General features: G+C 45.9%; 1 protein-coding gene across 2 annotated transcripts in view; it reads left to right on the top strand.

The window, feature by feature from the left end:
• Positions 1 to 25853, top strand: part of LDHD (lactate dehydrogenase D) — a 54127-nt gene that overhangs the window by 4031 nt on the left and 24243 nt on the right. Inside the window, exon 1 of one of the 2 annotated variants that reach the window (XM_072116887.1) lies at positions 12191 to 12459. The exons of the other annotated variant lie outside the window; for it this stretch is intronic. Coding sequence (XP_071972988.1) covers positions 12367 to 12459 — 93 coding nt within the window. The 5' untranslated portion in view covers positions 12191 to 12366. Of the gene's footprint in view, positions 1 to 12190; positions 12460 to 25853 lie in introns of those variants that run through there. 2 annotated transcript variants of the gene reach the window in all.

Genomic DNA, 25853 nt, shown 5'->3' with positions numbered 1-25853 from the left:
CCCCGGGAGATTTTGGCGCACAAGATCAGATTGTGTCGCATCGGCGCCAGCTTCACGCGAAAGAACTCGGGGGCGTGACCATCGGACAACCTGACAGATTCGGAAAAAACGTGGAATTTAAAAAAAGAATTTGTGTTGCAAGATCAGCACTTACATGCACCGGGACGAAGAAGGTGAACTCCAGCGGACCTCGGCACAGCAGCGACACCTGCTGGATAATGGGCACACGACCTTAGTGAATGCCGGCAGACCTGAATCCGCGTCGGACAACGCGCCGCGGTATCGCGACAGGACTGGATAAGTAAATGTGCCCTACTGGCTCTGTATGCATCTTCAGTCTGTTTTTAGACGCTGTGTGGCACCTTGAATTTCAACCTGAATACATTGTTAAAAAGAATTGTTAACATGAAATTGATTTTACAACCACAGTTCGGAGAAGATCCCTGAAATAAATAAAATGGACAGTTAAATGGCAGATTAGGTGACACAGTCTCAGCCTGATTTGCAGAAGACATCTGAAAAACATAAGCAAAGGGGAGCTTATGTAGGATAAATCTGTGGCACTTCTGAATCAGATGCTGGAGGAATTGTGACAGAGCCTGTGTCACGGGTGTCCATGTCTCGGATCGCGGGGGCACCCGTGCTCTGCTGCCGCTGCCCCGTTCCCCTCAAGTCAGTACTTACCTGTCCCGGCTCCTGTTGGCTCCATCGCGGTAACGTCCAGGCTGCAGGTCTGTCTCTTGTGTAGCCGCGCGCTCCCGCTGCTAGGGCGTGCGCGCACCTACTCTCTAAGAATTTAAAGGGCCAGCGTCCTCCTTATTGGTGGTGGCATCCCTGGCTCTGCTATATAGCCTGGCTACTTCCAGCATCCCCTGCCGGATCTTCATGTCCTGTTACTGAAGAGAAAGCCCTCCGTGTTCCCGAGCATTTCCAGACGCCTCTGTGGATTCTGTGATTCCCGTGTTCCGTGGTTTTCCTGGTTTCCTGTGTTCCGTGGTATCCTATAGTGGTCCTGTTATCCTGTGGCGGTCCTGGTATCCTGTGGCGGTCCGGTAAACCAGCAGCCATCCGAGGTCCTGCCAGCCATCCGAGGTCCCCGTGTCCCTACCTTGGCTGCCACCGCGGGCCTAGTCGCAACCGCGGAGCGACCTGGTGACTCCCGCCGCAGCAAGACCATCCCGCTTTGCAGCGGGCTCTGGCGAAGACCAGGAGATCACTTAGACTCCGCTCCCGGGTGTGGCTAAGGTTGTTATCTCCCGCGGTGATCCAGGGAGTCCACTGTTTATTCCCCGAGATTGTGACAGCCTGCTGGCTGCAGATGTGGAAAGTTTAGACACAGTGCTGATCATCATTACAACTTTGACTGTGACAAACCCACACTGTCAGGTTATGTCACAATTATTTTAAGGGGGGGAGGGCACTGCGCTCCTTGATTAAAAGATATAATCAAATTAGACACCTTAAACTGGAGATAATGTAGATGTTAAAATGTCTGGGTCGTAAGCTGCTGCGTCCTCTGGTGAGTCAGGCTGTATAGCCTGATATGTATGGCAAAGATTTATTAGAGGTTTTTTGTCCTTTCGACAAAAAATGCAACAAAACCTAAGACAATAACAAAAAATAACGACCCCTCTCTACCAGCCCTCTTAGAAGTAAAAATACCACCACCAAGGAGAGGCCGGTACTCCCCACACAATAGAGGTAAAACCTTTCACAACCAAAACCTCAGGAAACCTAGATCTAACTCATCTCCAGCTCACCCTCCACTCACAACCAAGACCGCTACTAAAACCATTTCCCCGAAAATCCTAGGGGGGCATAACCAGAAGGCTGTAACCAACTTTACATCCAGTCAGGTAGTTTCCTCTCCGGATATCCTCACCAGTCCCCCTGTTATCTTTACTAACCTTACCGTTCACCCAGATCCCTCGCTCCAGTTAAGGATTTCTCAAGACACTACTCAAGTTCTCCAACAGCAGAGTTTAGAATTTTTCAATCTTAACCTTAATCAAGACCTTTCCAGTAGCCTCCTCCCCTCTTTTTTAGACCTCCCCCCTGCCCCAAAGGAACCACCCCTTGTCCCAACACCAGATGCCCTTGTACCCCGACTGGAGAGCCCCAAAGCCACATACTCAATATTCAGTCAACCACTTACCGCCCTAAAAAGAAAAGAAAGACCAGGGGAAAAAGAGGAGGAAGAAGAAGCACCATCAACAAAAAAGAAAATCAATGTACCAGTAACACCAAAAAGCCAGTAAAAATCTTTAATCTGTCCGACTACCAACTTACCACCGAAGAACAAAGCGTTCTTAGCAAAGGTTTATCCTTTTGCCCCTCCAACAGATCTAAAGAGTTGGATCTCTTTATGGATCTTAATAATTTCATAAGAAAGGTCACCCTTAAACGACATTTCACCATCAAAGAAAACAAAAGTCAAATGGACACGGTATCCCCAACTGAACCCACTCAAGATACCGAACAAATTACGGACATCATCCATACCCATCTTAAGCCCAAATCTAACTTTAACCCGACCCAAAGCCGAGGCCCTTTCATTGATACCTTTTACGCATTAGTCTCCTCAGATCTCAGAACCATAAAAAGGCCACATAAACAAATATCAAACCTGAATAGCAAAGAAAGAAAAGCCCTTAAGAACCTTATGGACAATCCGGGAATCATCATAAAACCCGCCGATAAGGGTGGCGGCACTGTCCTACTAAATAGGGATGACTACATCCAGGAATCCCTAAAAATCTTATCTGATAATGAATACTACACTCTCCTAAAGGAAGATCCTAAGCAAGACCACATGTTAAGGCTCACTGACATACTGAATAGAGCCCACGAGTCAGGCATCTTAAACAAAAAGGAACACCAATACCTCCTACCTAAGAATCCGAGGACAGCAGTCTTTTACTACCTACCAAAGATTCACAAAAATCCTACCCATCCTCCTGGACGTCCGATCATTTCAGGGGTGGACTCCCTAACCTCTAATCTCTCCGAATATGTCGACATATTGCTTCAGGATTATGTCAAACTCTTACCAACCTATCTGAGAGATTCCACCGACCTGATCCTGCAACTGAAAGATTTCAAATGGGAACCAACATACTATTTGATAACCATGGATGTAACCTCCCTTTACACCAATATTTCCCATACCCTGGGTCTTCAAGCAATTTTACAAGTCCTCCAGAGAGACCAAAAAATGCCAACTCGACAAGTCGATTTCCTTCTACAAAGCATTCATTTTATACTAAACCACAACACCTTCATATTCCAGACCTCCATTTACTCCCAAAAAAGGGGCACAGCTATGGGGACGAAGTTCGCCCCTAGTTATGCAAACCTTTTTATGGGTGAATTCGAGAGATGTTTTATCATGGGTCAATCAGAGTACCAAAAAAAGATAAAGTTGTTTAAACGCTACATCGATGATCTCTTTTTGGTTTGGGACGGTACAGAGCAAGAAGCCCATGACTTTTTACATAACATTAACACTAACCCATGGGGTATCACCCTGACTCTAAACATTTCACCTGTCCGAATTGAGTACTTGGATCTATTAATTACAATAGACCCCACCAAACTACGACTGATTACAGAAACATACTTTAAATCCGTTGACGTTAACAGTTTTTTAGAGTTCTCTAGCTCTCACCATAAGAAATGGCTTAATAACATCCCGTATAGCCAGTTTAAACGTATAAGAAAAAATTGTTCTTACAAACCAACTTACAAAGAACAAGCAGGAATTCTAAGAGAACGCTTTATACAGAAAGGATACCCCACCAAAATTATAAAGGATGCCTATCAGAGATCAAACCACCTCACTCAGGAGGACTGCCTACTTCCGTCCACGAAACACTCTAACTCTAAGACAAACCGAAACCTGAATTTCATCACTACCTATTCATCTGACCACACAACCATCCGTTCGGTTTTGAAAAAACATTGGCCAATACTTTTACAAGATCCCTACTTGGCTAAGACCCTCTCTAAAAATCCCATGCTCACTTTCAAACGAGCCCCAACGCTAAAAACACTCCTGGCACCTACCAAGATGCGCTCTATCACGAAGAATGCCATTCAGAACTCCCAACAAGACACCCTGTCCACATCACTAAAGGGCACCTTCAGATGTAACAGCCCTAGATGTCTCACCTGCGGAATTATGCAACATAAGGCACAAACATTCCGGTCCAACACCACATCTGAAACCTTTTTGATACAGTCCTTTGTCAACTGTACCTCAGACTTCGTTATCTATCTGTTAGAATGCCCCTGCTCTCTCCAATATGTTGGCCGTACAATCCAACCTTTCAGAGAGAGAATGAATGCCCACCGCAGTAAGACCAAGGCGGGATACCTATTACACAGTGTCTCTAGGCATTTTAAATTTCACCATAATAAGGACTTCTCTCAGGCAAAAGTCAGCATAATTGAACAGATTCCTAAACACCATCCGAATAGATTTAACCAACTTATCAAAAGAGAGAACTTTTGGATATTCAAACTTAACACCATGAACCCCTTTGGCCTGAATGAATTATTAGAAAAAATATGAAGTTTTCTACAAGGATACTTATATCCACCTCTTTCTACATATGCTTTACATAATCTTCACCATGCTCAATTCCCTTCCTTTTCCAGTTCCATTTCTGCCACCTCGATCTAGATACAACTACAAACACCAAGCTTCATTATTCCTTAAACAAAGCTTGAGTCCCACCAGTTATCCCATATACCTCCTTATCTCAACTTCTTTCAATCACCGGCCTCCTCCAATTCAACTATCCGCTGTATGTCCCGTAGCCCCGCTACTCACGCAAGCGCAGTTAACCACTGAACTTCTCACACACTACGCATGCGCACCCTTCCCCAAGTACTATATAAACCTCCGTCCGGCCACCGGCTGTCATTAGGTGTTGTAAGCTGCTGCAAGCCGGACCAGGACGCCATACGAAGTAAGTCCCTCTCCCCCTACGCTACTTATACAGTCTCCTTCCCCAGTGTTATCATGCACCTCCACTTGTATCTTTTAGTCTAATTCCCAGCAAATAAGACATTTCATCTCATCGTCTACTCCCAACCCGGCATGTTACCCTTGCTCTTCATTTCCTAGAGGTCAGTCAACACATTCCTCTTCTCATAACTAACTAACCCCGTAACACCCCCCCTCATTTACAAATTGTTTTCTCCCTCCCCCCTAATAGTAACCAGCTAACACTCCTATTCTAACGCTCAAGCAATAAGAGGTTAGTACCTTCTATACATCATGTCATCCTCATGCATCCATCTAATTTATTAATTTATATTTATTAATTGATCGTTTTATTAATTATTAATTATCTATCTATCGATTGTTTTATACACTATTTTTATTCATTATATTGTATTTTATACTGTTTCAAAAAGGCATCCATGTTTACAAAATGACCTTTTATGTATTACTCCTACTAATTATGAAGTTCTATTTTTTAAATTGTATTATGGTGGCTGTCTCTACATGACTATTACCATTGACTCATGATATGTATAACATTTATGATAATCATTATTGTATTTACTATATTATAACTCGAACCACGTTTCTTACTGCCCACCACCTCCACGTTCTTTCAGAATCATCTGGACCTGAAGAAGGGGCCATTCCCGCCCCGAAACGCGTTGTCCGTTTAACTCGATATATATGTATATTTTTTACCTAAAATCAATATGTAATAAATGTTGTCTATTAAGATATCCATATCTGTAAACAGTCTAATTGCCTACCACCTATAATAATAGGTCTGTCATAAGATACCTTCCATAGGCAGCGCGACCTATTAACAGGTTATGTCACAAGGTATACTTACGCTACAGTATTTAATATATAAAGGCCTGCCCACCCACACAGGATTGTGCCTTTACACTAAATTCTATTGTCTGGCTCTTACTCAAATCTTTCACTGCCACCACCGATACTAATCATTAAATTATAGTATGAAGGCAAATAGGCGCCTGTCTACATAAATTCCTCAACAATTAAGAAACCCAAATTACAGATAAGCCAATTGGTTATACAATTCCATAAAATGAATATTGGTAATGTCACGGGTGCTCCCGTGACTCGGGACGTGGGAACACCCGTGCTCTCCACCGGTCCTTGGCACCCCAGCAGCCTAAATTATCCTTCCTTGCTCCTGCTCTGGCGGTCTGATGCGCGCATCCTCACCACCTATGGTGCACGTGTGCTAGCTCTCAAAGAATTAAAGTTCCAGCACACCATTGATTGGTGTTGGCCATTCCTTGAATCTGAGATAAGCTAGTCCCTTCCTTCACACTGCCGGATCTATGTGCCTTGTGCATACAGAGAAAGCTTTCTTTTGCCTAGAGCTTGTGTTGAAAATTCCCGTTGTGACCCCGGTTCCGTCCCTGACTACGCTCCTTTGCTGCCTTGCTCTGCATTTCATCCTGTGCTGCCTGTTTTAACCTCCTACCTGTCCCCGATCACGGTTCTGCCTCACCACTCTGTACCTCAGCTTAAGACTTAAGGTCTTTAAGCCTTCAGGCAGAGACTTTTAAGGTTTTAATGCACGGATGTGCAGTGCAGACATATAGAAATATAATTGTCAGTTTAAAGGATTACAAGGAATCAAAAACAATACATTTATAAACAGTTGTAACATAAAATGGGAATAAAATGTATAAACCTTGCTACTTATGGAAAATACTTATTTGGCTGGGAGGTTCAGCACTTTTAGGCAGCTTGCCCAGTGAAAATGGCTTGTCTTAAGACAATTGGCAATTGCATAGGCCTATAATTTATAGTTGATGTATTTTCCTCCCACCCTTCGGCTTGTGACGTCATTGAGGGGTGTTTATTTGTTAATATGAGCTGTACAAGCCCTCAGTGAGGTACATTTTGTCAGTAAGTTGCTATAAAAACCAATACCTCTTCACAGAAAGTCCATGGAGGCAAGAAACATAGGCGTAGTCAGGTCACTTGAGACCCAATTAAATGGTAATGTGGGTTGGTCGAGCACGGGATTCTCCAGCTTTTGTGGAGTACAACACTGCAAATACTTACATACGGCTTTGAGCTTTCAGCTCTCCGTTCTACCATGCAGCCTCCGCCACTATATTAACCAGCTCCGCGGCTTGCTTGTTCTAAGAGGAGCAGAGTAGTGATGTCACTATCCTATGCCTCTACACTAAGCTACTGAAGACTGTGGACAGGAAGAAACCTGCTCCGAGGGAGGAGAGGTGAGTATTATGTTCACAGACGCAATCTTAAAGGCACTGCCTTCATGCATCTCTGGGGTCCCGATCGGACTCCAGGGATACCATAGCAGTGATCGGCTCCCCCGAAAACGGAGGGGGGGGGGTGCCGATCTCGGGGGAAAGACCCGCGTTGACCCACGATCGGAGCCCACTCCGACCTGTTAGCCGGGGATGTCAGCGATAGATCACCGCTGACATCCCGCGACCCCCCATGCCGGTTTGGCTCCTGTGCAGAACTGAACCGGCATCGTCTCTGCGCAGTAGCTGTACTGCACTGAGCCCTATTCGCAGGACTCAGCGCAGTACAGCTAAGGCGCAGAGCGCTAAGGGGTTAAGTAGCAACATGTGTTTGTCATCTAACAATTGAAACATATGCTGCTACTTAAAAACTGCATGTGTTTCAAATACAATGCAAATGCATCATTTGAATACAGCCACAAAATGAGGCACCACAAAAAGGGGTATTACTAATGCAGGACACAATAAATAGATGTAGTAACCATATAGTGTGCAGGTGTCGTCATAAAGTGTGGGACTTATATGAGGGGCATTGTTAGATGTGAGTGCCACAATAAGTGGTAAATTATTCGGGCCACAATCGACACAGTACATTGTTTGTGTTGCTAGAACAATGGGTACTCTACATTGTAGGGATCACAATTAGGGTACAGTGTGATGGGCAGGGTTGAGGTCATTTTACAGTATGTTACATTATGGCAGACTATTTATGTGCTACTAGTATTTTAGGGGGCTCTGTAAAGCTCTACTACAATATTTTGGGGCACAGTATTAGGGGTAGCAGAATAATAATAATCTTTATTTATTTAGTGCCATCAAATTCCATAGTGCTTTACAAATCATAGGGGACATATACAAATAATATTACATTACACAGAGCAAACAGTCATATGAAACAATAGGAGTGAGGGGGGCCCTGCTCACAAGAGCTTACAGACTATGAGGATGAGGGTGTTGACACAAGGGATAAGGGAACAATATAAATTAAATGAATAAATAATTTAATGAATAAAAATTCTGCTGTTTGAACCAGCCACCATCTTATTTGGTGAAAGTGACTGCAGCTTGGTATATATCTGCTGTTTGCCAAATAACAGATTGGAGATAGGACATAGGATGTATTAGTAAAGGGAGACTTGACGTTTCATGCAGTTAGCGAGTGTGATGGGCTTGCCTAAAGAGATGGGTTTTAAGAGCATGTTTGAAGCTTTGGAGGTTGGGTATTAGTCTGAGAGTCCGGGAAAGGACATTCCAGAGAATTGGAGCGGCTCGGGAGAAGTCCTGGAGACGAGCATGAGAGGTTCAAATGAAGGTAGAGGTAGTTAATCTGATATCACTGGCAGATCGAAGAGCACAGGAAGGGCAATAGACTGAGATGAGAGGTAGAGAGGTGCAACATTGTTCAGAGCTTTGTGGATGAGGGTTATTATTTTAAAGTGAATACGGAAGGAGACAGGCAGCCAGTGCAGTGATTGGCACAAACTGGAGGCATCCGTGTAGCGTTTGGCCTTAAAGACGATCCTGGCTGCTGCATTAAGAATAGATTGTAGAGGAGAGAGTTTAGTGAGTGGAAGACTGATTAGTAGGGAGTTACAATAGAATAAATACAGTAGAATACAATAGAATAACATTGCTATGGGACAATGGGAAACTATGGAACATAAGATGTCTGTGTGGTTAACTCTGTAGGGATGACATGTGACTGGAGGAAGAGACAAGCTGATGGTGGACCTAATGGAGAAGATAAGGAAAGAGAACAAGTACAATCTGAGGACATGTCACCTGAGGTCACTGGATGTAATAGGCATTGATCTCTACTTTGTTTTCTGAAGCTGTACATGATAAGTATTGATTTTTTTTCATTTGAGCTTGTGTGTATATATGTAGGGGTCCGGCCACTACTTAGTATTTGGTACGTGGGGTCCGTGCCCCGGATTTTTTATGACCCTAGCAACGCCCCTGGGGTTATGTAATCTGGCTAGGTTCCCAAATAGAGTTAGCCCCGAGGTTTGGGAGAAATGTGCAATAATTCTTCCTGACCCTATCCTGTTAGCAGGGGCTCATAATTACGGATTATGTCCAAGTTATTTAGAAATCTATAATATCACTGTCTTTGTGCACTTTTGGTGGGAAATTTTTTTTCTCCAGCTTCCTAGTACACTGCACACAATATTAACCCTTAAAGGTTTAAATCCAGACCATTTTCATCTTTGATTTTCCATTATTACCTCCCCGTCTTTAAAAAACCATAACTGTGTTATTTCCATGTACAGAGCTGTATGAGGCTTGTTTTCTGCATAACAAATTGTATTTCCTAGTGATGGTATTTAATATTCTATACCGTGCACTGGAAAGCAGGAAAAAATCCCAATGCAGTAAAATTGCCAAAAAAACTTACTTGTGACATTTTCTTGTGGGCTACATATGTACAGCTTTCACTGTGCGCCCCAAATCATACCTCCCCTTAATTCCTTGGGTAAGTGTGATCACAAGGACACCAAATTCATAAAGATTTTATTCAGTTTTTATATAAAAAATGAAAACCTTTGGTACAAAAATAGATAAGCCTTAGGCCCCATTCACACATTGCAGTTCTTGATCTGTTTTAATTAAAACCGCAACAGGGAGGGGCTCATTCCAGAACAAAAGTCTTTCAGTAGAAACTCATATGTGTTCTGACAAAGCCCCTCCCTTTTCCATTTTCCAATGCAGTTAAAACTCATCAAAAAACAAAAAGTGTGCATGGGGCCTGAGGCCACGGTCACACGTACCGCTAGGCGTCCGTTCATAACGCGACGCTAGCGCACAGGGGGAGGTCTCGGCCCAAACGCACATGTGTTTCCAGGAAAACGCATGCGATTGATAAGCCGATTGCATGCGTTTCTCTGGAAACGCATGTGCGTTCGGGCCAAGGACCGCCCCCCTGTGCGCTAGCATCGCGTTATGAACGGACGCCTAGCAGTACGTGTGACCGCAGCCTGAGGCTTGTTTTCTGCAGGATTGTTGTACATGTCCTCATTCACTTCTATGGGCTCATGCACATGGCTGTGAATTTTACAGCCTTGTTTATGAGCTGACTGCCTGAGTTGCAAATGACAGGTCCTAACCATGTTTGCGGTTCAGGCTATTATTATGTACTGGCATCCCGATGACAAGCAACCCATGGGACCATTGTTTGCATACCAAGAACTGTAAAAGTGTAGTGTGCAGAAAGCCTGAGGCTGCGTTCAAACATTAGGTTTTTTTTTGTTGCAGAAACTTAAAGTTTGTCTGCTTAATGGCAAAAAGACATGCATTCAAACGGAAGAGGAACAGATAGTCTTTCCAAAGCGTTGAATATGCAACAAAAAACGCAATGTGGGAACATGGCCACAGGCTGCATTCACACCTTGCATTTCCAGCACGTTCAGAAACGCAATGAAAATATACAAGGGGGTGGCTCACATGTATCCATGAAGCAGCTGATGGGCCCCCAGAATTAATTTCACTGGTGGGCCCTTGGCACCCCAGTCCGACCCTGTGTGAAATTATCTGATTTACATGCTTCGTCGACCTGCCCCCCCCCCCCCCCCCCCCTTGATGTTTAGGCCTTTCTGCTGAGAGGGTTTATGGCTGGCATCTGTCCCTTTTCTGATTCTAAATGTAATTGTCAAAGGAAAGTGGACTTCAAACAATAGATTATGGCCATATTTTGTACTATTACTATTAACAAATGTATGAGCATCTTCTCTCTCACCTCGATTACACTCTATTACATGACTCTACTCTTCACCTCATGCAAAAACATGAATAAATCACTATCCACAGCTGTGACCTAAGACATACTGGTTTGGCTATTATCCCACAGCATGTAACTAGGCTTCTTGTAAGTCATGTATTGATGGATAGGGAGCTTCCTTTCAAGGTAGCACTAAAGTATACTGTCACTGGCACGGGTGCTCCTGCAACCCATATACCAGGTCTCAGGCGCACCCGTGCTCTCCCCAGTGCCTCCGGACCCAGCATGCAAGGTAACTTACCTCCCCTTGCTCCAGGGGCGGTCCCTGCGGCTCCCGCGATAATTGCTGCTGGCTGGTCGCCTTCCCTGATAAATTCCCAGCCCCTACCTGTGTCCCCTGCTGGATGTTTGCACTCAATGCCCGAGAGTTTTGTTTCATGCTTTGCGATTATCCTGATTTCCCGTTGTGACCGCGATTCTGTTATTGACTCTGATCCCGTGCTGCCTGTCCTGACCTACTGCTACGTCCCCGACTCTGATCCTGTGCTGCCTCCTGCCTGTCCCCGACCACGAGTTTGCCTTACGATTCTGTACCTCAGCTAGGCTGCCACTGCCAGACAAAGTTGCGCCTGTGGAACGACCTGGTGCAACCATGCCGCAGCATGTCCTACCAGCTTTTCGGCAGACTCTGGTGAAAACCGGGTACCACTTAGACTCCGGTCCCAGGTGTCGGCTTATGTCATCGCCCGCGGTGGTCCAGTAGATCCACTACCCCTGGTGCCTGACACATACTTTTCCTTATCCCACCCTGAAAAACTTATTTGCATATTTCCTTCCCAGAATACCCTTAGGAGCATGCATGGCCTTTAAGGCTCTGTACACTTGTAAAGGTGGTCTGCAAAGTTTAGTTTTTTTTGTGACCACATGGCGACAGTAAAATACATGATAGATACTGCAGCACAGTAAACTGTAACATACAATTGAATAAGATATAGTGGCTCAGGAGATTGTATTTCACACACAAGGCTCTGCTACAGTAGCTGAACATAAAGATTTTAGCTTATGTGGTTTAATATTCTCTGTTCTGTGCAGCTTCTTGTTTCATTCACCATTACTCTACGGGTCTCACAGACTGGAGACAGGAAGAGACTGCAGTGCATGGTGCTGTTCCTTTAAGTGGGTGTTGTCGTGTGTCTTAGTGCTATTATCAGGTTCCCCTGTTTTCCCCCGCCCCTGCAATGTCCTTGTGCACATTCACATGAATTCAGTGAGACAGGACAGTTGTCTAAGTGCTGCTTGATGTATAGCCTGGACTGTGAGCCCTGGCTGTGTAGAAGGGCGGGAGAGGCCTAGCTGCCATGGCTCTATTTATGTTAGGAAAGGTACAGAGGGCTGCCAGCTTATGCCGCCCCCACATCCGGAGCTGCAGAGCATACAGAATTACGCCACAGGTATGAAGACGTCGTATTAGATGGAGAAGTCTAAGTCCACACATACATGTCTACACCATTAAATAGACACCTCTCAAAGCCCAAATGCAAAACACTCATATGCATTACCCCACATGCATCCACATGCATATTACATAGATTGTGCTCTGTTTTATATATTCCAACAGTAGTCCTAAATAACACCTGTCTACCAGTGCTATAAGACCTTACTTTTATTAATTAACTAGAAGTTGTGTATTTTAGGAGCTAAAGTGTAAGTTAGGGGGTAAAGAAATATTGGCACATTCACCACACATCTTTCACTCTACTGATTCCTGCTGCACCCCAGTTTTTAACCCCTTAAGGATGCAGCCTGTTTGCAGGTTAAGGCTCGCTACTTTTTTTTTAAATTTGACCAGTGTCTCTTCCTGTGGTAATAACTTTTCAACGCTTTAAGATATCTCTGTGATTTTGAGACTGTTTTCTTGTGAGACATTGTAGTTTATGTTAGTAGTGTCATTTCGGTGATCCGTTCCTTTTTTGGGGGGTAAAAATTCAAAAATTTAGGAATAATTTGAAAAAAAATACTATTTTCAAAGTTTCAAATGTTATACTTTTTAGACAAAAAGTGATACCACAAATTTTTTTTGATAGAAACCTTTTGCCATTGGTCTTCTTTTTATATCCATTATTTGTTTTAAGTTTCCATTTTTTTTATGGATGTGAGAAGGTTTGAAGTTTTAGTAGCAACTTCTCAGATTTTCTTGAAATTTGAAAAATGCGAACTTTTTGGTGATCAATTCAGTTTGGAAGTGCCCTATAAAGGCTTATGTACTATATACCCCCACAAGTAACACCATTTTATGAACCTAACATCTCAACCTATTCAAATCAGCATTTAAGAAGTCTGTTAACTAGAGATGAGCGAACATACTCGTCCGAGCTTGATGCTCGTTCGAGCATTAGCGTACTCGAAACTGCTCGTTGCTCGGACGAATACTTCGCCCGCTCGAGAAAATGTCAGCTCCCGCCGTTTTGCTTTTTGGCGGCCAGAAACAGAGCCAATCACAAGCCAGGAGACTCTGCGCTCCACCCAGCATGACGTGGTACCCTTACACGTCGATAGCAGTGGTTGGCTGGCCAGATCAGGTGACCCTGGGATAGACTAGCCGCTGCCCGCGCTGCTCGGATCATTCTGTGTCTGGATGCCGCTAGGGAGAGAGCTGCTGCTGGTCAGGGTTAGCGTTAGTGTGCAGGTAGATTACTGTTAGGCAGGAGTGATTCTCCAAGAACCCAACAGCCCTTCTTAGGGCTACAATAACGTTATACTTTTTTTTTTTTTGTTTGCTTGTGGCTGGGCTTGCTGGCACTAGTAGTGCAGCCAGTACCATATTGTGAGGAATTTGCAGGGGGACTTGCTACCGTTGTGTTTAGCTCTTAGTGACACACATATCCACCTCAAACACCAAAGTGGGAAAATTTATTAGGGGTTTGATTTCAATTAGGCACAGTCTGCCAGTTTCTTTTTATTTTACGTTTATTTTTTCATAACTCAGCGTCATCTCATCAGTGTGCTTTCATACTTGGCTAGAAAATAGCCAAAGGAGAATCCAAACGGCTTACTTACGCCTACAATAGCGTTATATATATTTTATTTCTGGTTGATCTGCTGGTGGCTGTCCTTGCTGCAGTGCATATACTAGCCAATTGTGAGGAATTTGGAGTGAGACTTGCGACCGCTGTGTTTAGCGCTTAGTGACGCACATATCCATCGCAAAGACCGAAGTGGGATAATTTATTAGGGGTTGGATTTCAATTAGGCACAGTCTGCCATTTCCTTTTTATTTTACGTTTATTTTTTCATAACTCAGCGTCATCTCATCAGTGTGCTTTCATACTTGGCTAGAAAATAGCCAAAGGAGAATCCAAACGGCTTACTTACGCCTACAATAGCGTTATATATATTTTATTTCTGGTTGATCTGCTGGTGGCTGTCCTTGCTGCAGTGCATATACTAGCCAATTGTGAGGAATTTGGAGTGAGACTTGCGACCGCTGTGTTTAGCGCTTAGTGACGCACATATCCATCGCAAAGACCGAAGTGGGATAATTTATTAGGGGTTGGATTTCAATTAGGCACAGTCTGCCATTTACTTTTTATTTTACGTTTATTTTTTCATAACTCAGCGTCATCTCATCTGGCATAGCAGTGTGCTTTCATAGTTGGCTAGAAAATAGCCATAGCAATAGGATAGCATCGTTTGGTTTTAAAAACTAAAAAACACAAAAAAAAAAAAACACAAAAACACAAAAAAAAGTAAAAAAAAAATTAAAGTTATAACTTTCATTTTCAAAATGTTTAACCCGAGGGCTAGGGGTAGAGGACGAGGGCGGGGACGTGGGCGTCCAACTACTGCAGGGGTCAGAGGCCGTGGTCCTGGGCGGGGTGAGACACCACCTGCTGATGAGGGAGCAGGGGAACGCCGCAGAGCTACACTCCCTAGGTTCATGTCTGAAGTTACTGGGACTCGTGGTAGAGCACTGTTGAAGCCAGAACAGTGCGAACAGGTGATGTCGTGGATTGCCGACAATGCTTCGAGCAATTTGTCCACCAGTCAGTCTTCCACACAGTCCACCCATGTCACCGAAATCGGCACTCCTCCAGCTCCTGCACCTCAGCCTCCTCCCCCCCAGTCTGCCCCCTCCCATGAAAATTTGGCATTTGAACCGGCATACTCTGAGGAACTGTTTTCTGGACCCTTCCCACAGTCACAAACCACTTGTCCGGTTGCTGCTGAGCAATTTTCCGATGCCCAGGTTTTCCACCAGTCGCAGTCTGTGGGTGATGATGACCTTCTTGACGTAGTGGCAGAAGTGTGTAAAGAGGTGTCCGACGATGAGGAGACACGGTTGTCAGACAGTGGTGAAGTTGTTGTCAGGGCAGGAAGTCCGAGGGGGGAGCAGACTGAGGGATCGGAGGATGATGAGGTGACAGACCCAAGATGGGTTGAGAGGCCGGGTGAACACAGTGCTTCTGAGACGGAGGAGAGTCCTATAGCAGAACAGGTTGGAAGAGGCAGTGGTGGGGCCAGACGGAGAGGCAGGGCCAGAGCAGGTGCATCAGCGCCAAATGTGTCACGTAGTGAAGCTCCCGTGGCGAGGGCTCCCGCGGCGAGGGCTAGATTTTCAGAAGTCTGGAGGTTCTTTAAGGAAACACCGGATGACCGACGTACTGTGGTGTGCAACCTTTGCCAAACCAGGATCAGCAGGGGTTCCACCACTACTAGCTTAACTACCACCAGTATGCGCAGGCATATGAATGCTAAACACCCGAATCAGTGGCACCAAGCCCGTTCACCTCCGGCCGTGCACACCACTGCTCCTTCCCCTGTGTCAGCTGATAGTCAGCCCCCTGCCCAGGACCCTGGCACAAAAACCCCATCGTTGCCTCCACGATCCTCCACAGCATCCACCAGCGTTCAGCTCTCCATACCCCAGACGCTGGAGCGGAAAAGAAAATATAGTGCAACCCACCCGCACGCCCAAGCCCTTAATGTCCACATCTCCAGATTGCTTAGCCTGGAGATGCTGCCCTATAGGCTAGTAGAGACCGAGGCCTTTCGCAACCTCATGGCGGCGGCCGCCCCTCGGTATTCGGTCCCCAGCCGCCACTACTTTTCCCGATGTGCCGTCCCAGCCCTGCACCAGCACGTGTCAGACAACTTCATCCGTGCCCTGACCAACGCCGTTTCTGACAAGGTCCACCTGACCACGGACACGTGGACGAGTGCTGCCGGGCAGGGCCACTATATATCGCTGACGGCACATTGGGTTAACTTGGTGGAGGCTGGGACCGAGTCTGACCCTGGGGCTGGTCATATACTGCCGACGCCGAGGATTGCGGGGCCTACCTCGGTCCAGGTCTCAAAGGCCTACTATGCCTCCTCCTCCTCCCACCCCTCCTCCACCTCCTCCTCCGAACTACCATCCGTGGGCATGGCGCCATCAGTCGCTAGCTCTAGGCACAGCAGCAGTGCCGTCGCTAAGCGACAGCAGGCGGTGCTCAAACTGCTGAGCCTAGGCGATAAAAGGCACACCGCCCAAGAACTATTACAGGGCATCACGGCGCAGACTGATCTGTGGCTGGCACCGCTGAACCTGAAGCCAGGCATGGTTGTGTGTGACAACGGCCGTAACCTGGTGGCGGCTCTGCAACTCGGCAGACTGACACATGTGCCATGCCTGGCCCATGTGTTAAATCTGATAGTTCAGCATTTCCTCAAGACATACCCCAATCTGTCAGATTTGCTCACGAAGGTGCGCCACATCTGTGCGCATTTCAGGAAGTCCAGCACAGATGCTGCCACTCTCAGGGCAGCGCAGCGCCGCCTCCAACTGCCCGCTCACCGACTGTTGTGCGACGTGCCCACGAGGTGGAATTCAACATTAACCATGTTATCCAGCAGCGCAGAGCGATTGTAGACTGCCAGATGTCAACTTCCACCAGAACTGGTAGTCAGGTCAGTCAGCTTCCTCAAGTCTACAATGAGGAGTGGACGTGGATGTCTGATATCTGTCAGGTGCTGAGTAACTTTGAGGAGTCAACACAGATGGTCAGTGGTGATGCCGCCATCATCAGCCTCACCATCCCGCTGCTTGGCCTGTTGAAAAACTCTCTGGTCAGCATGAAGTCGGAAGCTTTGCGCTCGTCACAAGAGACGGGGGAAGAAGATTCCCTTGTTGATAGCCAAAGCACCCTTAGGTCTGTTTCTCAGCACATATCGGAGGAGGTGGAGGAGGATGAGAAGGAAGAGGAGGAGAATGTTGGCGAGACAGAAGAGGGGACCATTGTTGAGTCCTTCACTGTTCAGCGTGTATGGGCAGAAGAAGAGGAGTTGGAGGAGGAGGAAATGGACAGTCAGGCCAGTGAGGGGAGTGAATTCTTGCGCGTTGGGACTCTGGCGCATATGGCAGATTTCATGCTAGGCTGCCTATCCCGTGACCCTCGCGTTCAAAGAATTTATTCCAGCACCGATTACTGGGTATTCACTCTCCTGGACCCACGGTACAAGCAAAATCTTTCCACTCTCATCCCTGGAGAGGAAAGGAGTGTGAGAATGCATGAATACCAGCAGGCCCTGGTGCACAAGCTGAAACAGTATTTCCCTTCTGACAGCGCTAGCGGCAGAGTGCGTAGTTCTGCGGGACAAGTAGCGAGGGAGAGTAGGCGAGCACGCAGCTTGTCCAGCACTGGCAAGGGTACGCTTTACAAGGCTTTTGCCAGCTTTATGTCACCCCAGCAAGACATTGTCACCTGTCCCCAGTCTCGGCAGAGTAGGGCTGATCTTTACAGAAAGATGGTGAGGGAGTACGTAGCTGACCATACCATCGTCCTAAATGATCACACAGCTCCCTACAACTACTGGGTTTCAAAGCTGGACATGTGGCACGAACTGGCGCTGTACGCCTTGGAGGTTCTTGCCTGCCCTGCCGCTAGCGTCTTGTCCGAGCGGGTTTTCAGTGCAGCTGGTGGCATCATCACTGATAAGCGTACACGCCTGTCGACTGACAGCGCTGACAGGCTGACGCTTATTAAGATGAATAAAGCCTGGATTTCTCATAATTTCCAATCTCCACCAGGTGAAGGAAGCTCAACCTGAATAATTTATGCACTCCTCCTCCTCATTTTCCTCCTTCTCCTCCTCTTTGTACACTAAAGCAGAGGAAACTGGCTATTTTTTGACAGGGCCCACTGGCTCTAGCTATAGTACTTTATGCATTTAATTTTTCTGGAGGGCCACCTACCCGGTCCTCTGTTTTAAACAATTTTTGGGAGTGCCACATACAGGCACTCAATCTATTCAATTTTTCTGGAGGGCCACCTACCTGCTCCTCTGGTTTGAAAACTTTTTTGGACTGCCACATACAGGCACTCAATCTATTTCATTTTTCTGGAGGGCCACCTACCTGCTCCTCTGGTTTGAAAACTTTTTTGGACTGCCACATACAGGCACTCAATCTATTTCATTTTTCTGGAGGGCCACCTACCTGCTCCTCTGGTTTGAAAACTTTTTTGGACTGCCACATACAGGCACTCAATCTATTTCATTTTTCTGGAGGGCCACCTACCTGCTCCTCTGGTTTGAAAACTTTTTTGGACTGCCACATACAGGCACTATCCAAATTAAATTGTCTCCATAGCAGCCTCCACACGTTGTCTCCATTGCTACCTCCAAAAGTCGTCCGTATAGCTGCCTCCATACATCGTCCCCTTATCAAACGAGGTGTGTCAGGCACAAATTTGGGTTGTTTTCATGGATTCCACATCAAAGTTGTTAACTTTGTCGCCACCCTGCTGTGTAATCCACAAAATATACTGGCAAACTTTTATCATGTACCGATATTATTTGAGCGCTTCTTGCTCACCTCCTTTGGTTCCTCTCTGCCACCCATTGGTTTGAAGCCTGAGTCCATTTAGGGTATGTCGCCATGACACTCTCTAGCCTGCTGCCGCTGCCTCTGCATGCCGTCCCCTATAGTGTCAGGGTCAATTATTGGATGTTTTAGATGCTATCTAGCTTCATTCTGTCACTCTGTCATGGCCATGCTGTTGCCCATAATTTTGGCATAATGTTGCGATTATGCAGCCTCAGAGGCATCCATGCATGCTGCCCCTGCTGTTTCCTGTCCATTTCCGTGGTGTTTCCATCCTTTTCTGAGGTTCCCAGGTGTTTGGCCAAGCTTCCCTGTGCAGAGCCTTGGTCCCCTTGAAAAATGCTCGAGTCTCCCATTGACTTCAATGGGGTTCGTTATTCGAGACGAGCACTCGAGCATCGGGAAAAGTTCGTCTCGAATAACGAGTACCCGAGCATTTTAGTGCTCGCTCATCTCTACTGTTAACCCTTTAATTATTTTTCCGGAAGCATATGAAAATGGAGTGGAAATTTTGAAATTTCAATTTTTGATTTCCATCTTTCCAATTTAGCCCTAAAATGGATACATTCAGAAGGAATTTGAGGTAAATATATATTCCTAATTTCTTGCCCTGCTTCTTCCGAGTACGGCAATACCTGACATGTGGATGTCAGCTGCTGTTTCCCCGCACAGTGATGTCCAGAACAGCGTTAGCGATACTGGGAATTTGGAAGGCCAATTTGGCTGCAAATATTTTGTGGTGCCACAGTGTCATTGAAGAGCCCCTGAAGTAAAAGTACAATAGAAAACCCCCCAAAATGTCACCATTTCGGAAACTAGACCCCTCAAAGAATTTATCGGTGGTTGTGGTGAGCATTTTAACCCCCAACACGCTGGTCAAAATTGAATGCAAAGTAAATGGTGCAGAGTAAAAATTGCGTTTTTATCTCAAAAAAGTCATTTTAGTGCCTCATATACTGTGCCCAACCCATGCCACTTTAGACAAACACCCCAAAAATCATTCTGCGGGTTGTCCCGAGTACAGCAATACCACACATGTGCCAATAATTTACAGACTGGGCACACAGAAGGGATGAGAACGGAAGGAGTGAAATTTAGATTTTCCAGCTCCGTTTTCACATGTTTGGATTTGGAGTGCCATGTCATGTTGGCAGGGCCCGTGAGGTGCCAGTGCAATAGAAACCCCCAATAAATGATACCATTACGGAAACTAGACCCCTCAAAGAATTTATCGGTGGTTGTGGTGAGCATTTTATCCCCGACACGCTGGTCAAAATTGAATGCAAAGTAAATGGTGCAGAGTAAAAATTGCGTTTTTATCTCAAAAATGTCATTTTAGTGCCTCATATACTGTGCCCAACCCATGCCACTTTAGACAAACACCCCAAAAATCATTCTGCGGGTTGTCCCGAGTACAGCAATACCACACATGTGCCAATAATTTACAGACTGGGCACACAGAAGGGATGAGAACGGAAGGAGTGAAATTTTGATTTTCCAGCTCCGTTTTCACATGTTTGGATTTGGAGTGCCATGTCATGTTGGCAGGGCCCGTGAGGTGCCAGTGCAATAGAAACCCCCAATAAATGATACCATTACGGAAACTAGACCCCTCAAAGAATTTATCGGTGGTTGTGGTGAGCATTTTATCCCCGACACGCTGGTCAAAATTGAATGCAAAGTAAATGGTGCAGAGTAAAAATTGCGTTTTTATCTCAAAAATGTCATTTTAGTGCCTCATATACTGTGCCCAACCCATGCCACTTTAGACAAACACCCCAAAAATCATTCTGCGGGTTGTCCCGAGTACGGCAATACCACACATGTGCCAATAATTTACAGGCTGGGCACACGGCAGGGGTCAGGAAGAAAGAAGCACAATTTAGGTTTTCAAGCTTCGTTTTCACTAGATTGGTAATGGGGGGTACCCCCGAGGTACCAGTACAATAGAAACCTCCAAGTAGTGAACCCATTTTGGAAAGGGCACCCCTCAAAGAATGTATGTAGGCTTGTATGAGCATTTTAACCCCTAAGGTGCTGGCTCAAATGTAATACAAAGTGAGTAGTGCAGAGAAACAATTGTATTGCAATTTATCAAATATGCCATTGAAGTGACAAAAATATTTTGCCCAACTCATGCCACTGGGGAAAAACACATCAAAAATCATTCTGCGGGTTACCCCGGTTAGGGCAATACCCCATAGGAGGCAATAATCTGTAGGATGGAGACACGGCACGGCTCAAAAGGGAATAACTTGTTGGAGCACAGACATTGTACATTTTTTTTTTTTTCTTTTTGGCATCATGAAAGATTTGTAGATGCCAATAGGGGCCAGTACAGTAGAAACCCCTAAGAACTGACCCTATTTTGGAAACTACACCCCTCCATGAATTAATCTAGGGGTATAGTTAGCATTTTAACTCCACAGGTGGACCCCTGAAAAAGTGCAAAATGGATAGTGCATAGTAAAAAATATCCAATATGTCATTTTGTGCCCAGCTGCTGCCATGGGAGACAAACACCCTAAAAATCATGATTTTTGATTGTTTGATGTTTTCCCGGGTAAAGCATACGGGACAGTAATCTACAGGCTGGGCACATGGCAGGGCTTAGAAGGGAAGGTGCGGCATGATGTATAAGTTGTGCGTCAGGGTAACAACAGGGTACTCTAAAAATCCAGGGATGTATGATAAATTCGGAAGCAATCTTTCATACATAACCCTGGTTTTTCTGGGCATGTCTCACAGTGATGAATGGTGTCCTTCCGAATGCCATTTTTGGAGCACACCCTGCACCTCTTTTGTGACTTTCCCTTGCTGGCTGTTTGGGGAACTACTCCTGGAAAGTGCTGCCCTGGTACAATACGTGATGTGGCCTCACTTCCAGATGTGCTAGCACTCCCCCCTTCCTGGTCTCCAAAAAGAAAGTACTTTATTACCACCTCTTGAAATTCCAGGAAAGTTCCCCTCTGGCCGGCATATCGATGCAGCACATAAGCATTATACAATGCCATCTGCATGATGTGCACGGCCAGCTTCTTGTACCACACCCTCGACTTCCGCATGGCATTGTACGGCTGAAGCACCTGGTCAGACAAGTCCACCCCTCCCATGTATTTGTTATAATCTAAAATACAGTCTGGCTTGGGGGTTTCTGTACTGGCACCTCGTACTGGGACAGGGGTGGTGGTGTGCTCATGTATTGTGGTTAATACAAGGACCTCTCTCTTGTCCTTGTACTTAACACACAATACAGAGTCGCTGCATAGTGCCCTGCTTTCGTGCCTTTTAAGTTTTTGCCCAAGCAGCGACTTAGGGAGACCTCTCTGATTTCTGCGTACAGTGCCGCATGCCGCAGTATTTCTGGAAGTGAGGCACTTGAACAGGGTGGTGCTGGTGTAGAAATTGTCCAGGTAGAGGTGGTAGCCCTGGTCCAGCAGTGGGTGTACTAAATCCCACACTATCTTCCCTGTAACACCCAGGAAGGGGGGGGCATTCTGGGAGCACTATAGTGGGGTCCTTCCCTTCATATACCCTGAACTTGTATGTGTACCCTGATGAACCTTCGCACAGCTTATACATTTTCACACCATATCTTGCCCTCTTATTGGGCAGGTACTGGCGGAATTGAAGTCTCCCTTTGAATTGTACCAGGGACTCGTCTATGCTCACATGTTTGGCGGGAGTATATGCCTGGGCAAACTTGGCACTAAAATGATCTAATATGGGCCTGACCTTAAATAACCGATCATAACTGGGGTCACCTCTGGGTGGGCACTGTGTGTTGTCAGTGTAGTGCAAAAACTTATGGATGGCTTCAAAGCGCATCCTGCTCATTGCCATGCGGAACATGGGGGTGTGGTACAGTATATCTGTGCTCCAGTAGTCCCTGATTGAAGGCTTCTTTACTATCCCCATGAGGAGTATTATGCCCCAATACTTGTGCATCTCTGCTGCAGTGACAGGGGTCCACCTGTAGGGTTGTGCATAAAAGGACGTGGGGTTTTGGGCAATATGTTGTGCAGCGTAGAGATTTGTCTGAAATATAATAATATTCAGCAGCTCCTCATCAAAAAAAAACTTAAAAAAGTCTACAGCTCTGAGCCCTGTCGTGTCAAAGTTAATGCCAGGATGGCCCATAAAGTCAGGGACCTGAGGGGTATAATTATCTGGGGCTACCCATGTGGGGTCAGTGGAAGCCCCAGATGCTTCTCCTGCAGAAGTCCCAGGCACTTCTCCTGCAGAAGTCCCAGGCACTTCTCCTGCAGAAGTCCCAGGCACTTCTCCTGCAGAAGTCCCAGGAACCCTACGGCGCCTTCTTGGGGGTCCTTCCAGGTCACTGGAAGATGAGCAGGAGGATGATGATGATAGGTAAAAGGGACCATCATCCCCACTAGCTGACTCGGTGTCAGAGGCAAGCATGTTATATGCCTCCAACACGGTGTATGTCTTCTGAGACATTGCACACAAAAAAAATAGAGAACTAGAAAAATTAGATAATGTGCACCAAACCACACGGATAAACCGTCTAGCAGGCACACAAAAAAAAGAAATATAATGCACACCAAACGACACGGACAAGCCGCACAGATGGCACACACAAAAAATAATGTGCACTAAACTACACGGACAAGCCGCACAGATAGCACACACAAAAAATAATGCGCACTAAACTACACGGACAAGCCGCACAGATAGCACACACAAAAAAAAAGATAATGCGCACCAAACTACACGGACAAGCCGCACAGATGGCACACACAAAAAATAATGCGCACTAAACTACACGGACAAGCCGCACAGATAGCACACAAAAAAAAAAGATAATGCACACCAAACCACACGGACCAGCCGCACAGATGGCACACACAAAAAATAGCTAAGTACGGGTACACCTACGGTGCTCTGGAAAAAAATATTACCAGGCACCGAAAAAAAACCTATGTGCACCGCGCAAAAAGGCGCTACAAATGCACCTAGCTTGCCCTAAGACAAACTAACTACCGCTAAGACTGCTAAAGATTCTGTGCAGTGCTATTCACACGGCGCACTGAAAAGTGCGTCCAGTGCAGAACAACGCTAACACAGCGCACTAAAAAGTGCGTCTGGGTTCAGAAGGGACAGACAGGGAAAAACGGAAGACACGTGGGATCACACAAGGCGATCACACAGGGAACACACAGGACACAGGAAAAAACAGATAGGGATGGGAATTTGTAGGGAACAATAGGGATCAGATAAGGATCAGAACACTATTTATAGTGTAAAAGTGTATTTTGGTGCACACAGTAACGCTCTTTCCTCTCTCCAGCGATGCCAAACCAAAATGGTGCCGCTGGAGGAAGAGGAAAGGGCTAAAACCACGTTTTTTAGCCTAAAATCGCTGTAATTGGCCAGTCAGGTTTGACTGACCAATCACGGCGATCGGCGGGCGGGACCGATTTGATTGGTCGGGTGACGGAGACAGGAACTCCTCCTGCCTCTGTCACCCAAATCTCATCCCGATGTCACCACGTCTCGCGACGTGGTGACAATTCTAAAATAGTATGCGCTCGCGCAGTAGCTGTACTGCGCTGAGCGCCAATAGTGGGAAGCTGCGCAGTACAGCTACGGCGCGGAGCGCTAAGGGGTTAATTCACCCAGGACAGTATTAGTTGGACACAAACAAAAGTGCATATTTATCAAAAGTGTTTAAAAGTAAGACATTGCTAGATGAAAAGTAACTAAACCAGTGATTCACGATGGGTGTTAAATCCGGCATAGGGTACATTCACCCCAGCGAACATTCAGCCACACACTGGAGAGGAGGAGAGTTGAGCGCTGGTCACCCCTCCCCTCTCCATAGAGAACGTAGCAGCCAGCGCCGTAACACGCCGAAATATTGGACATGTCCTATACTTCGCCAAGCACGTTCACGGTGCAATGATACAACGTGTGGTCTCCGCACTGTCACCATGTGCCATAGGCATCAATGGGGACCGATATAACCTCCAGACATGAAGCAAAAAAAAAACCCCTAGGACATTGTATAGGTATAACTAGAATAGTTGTACAGAAACTAATCTAAAAAGTGTGAACATAGGACAGTGGTGGCGAACCTATGACAGGGGTGCCAGAGGTGGCACTCAGAGCCCTTTCTGTGGGCACCCAGGCCTTCACCCCAACACCGAGTTTGCCAGCTAGGATGCAATACAGCCCAGGATGTGCCAAGCTCAGCGCTATTTTAAAGCGACATCCTTGGCTGCCAGGACTACAGGAGAAGCAAGAAGGTGTGGATAGAGATGGATTGTCAATGGAGCTCCTGCTCTGGGAACCCTGATCCTTCCTCTTCAGGGGACCCTGGAGGGAAGCTAAAATCCAAATTGCTCCATAATCTTTCTATTGTATTGGTGAACTCAGGACGCCAATACGATTATAAGCTGTCATACAGCAGGTATCAATAAGTTACTGTTTAAATTGTCGTGTTGGCACTTTGCAACATATAAGTGGGTTTTGGTTGTAGCTTGGGCTCTCGGTCTACAAAAGGTTCGCCATCACTGACATAGGACCATTATCAGACCACAGGTACAATTAGAGTTCAGCACAGGGACTCAAGGGAATCTGTGTGATTGCAGGAAGTTGCCAGTTTTGTTTGACCCCAAAAATCCTTAGGGATGCTAGCGAAAAAAAGGACAGAGTTAAGAACATGAACTTTGAGAAGTTTTACATAAGAGGGAATTCTAGAAAGTATATTTCATATTCTACCTGAGAGGGATAGTAATTTAGTGGGGTGCCATGTAAGACCACGCACTAACCATGGTCAGTAGAGGAGGTGTTTTTTATCTTCCACCTCCTGACAACCCCTTTAAGTAGTATTTAGTGTCTTCTTACCCTAAGGGTGATGCCACATGTCACCTTTTTTGGACCGTTTTAAAGCATGCGTTTTTGAATGTTTAACATGCGTTTGGCTGCTTTGAACCTGACTATCTTAATTTCTAGAAG

Source organism: Engystomops pustulosus, chromosome 7, assembly GCF_040894005.1.
Source record: "Engystomops pustulosus chromosome 7, aEngPut4.maternal, whole genome shotgun sequence".
Classification (NCBI taxonomy): Eukaryota; Metazoa; Chordata; class Amphibia; order Anura; family Leptodactylidae; genus Engystomops; species Engystomops pustulosus.
The sequence above is the reverse complement of the archived record's forward strand: the minus strand, read 5'-3'. Positions and strand labels throughout refer to the sequence as shown.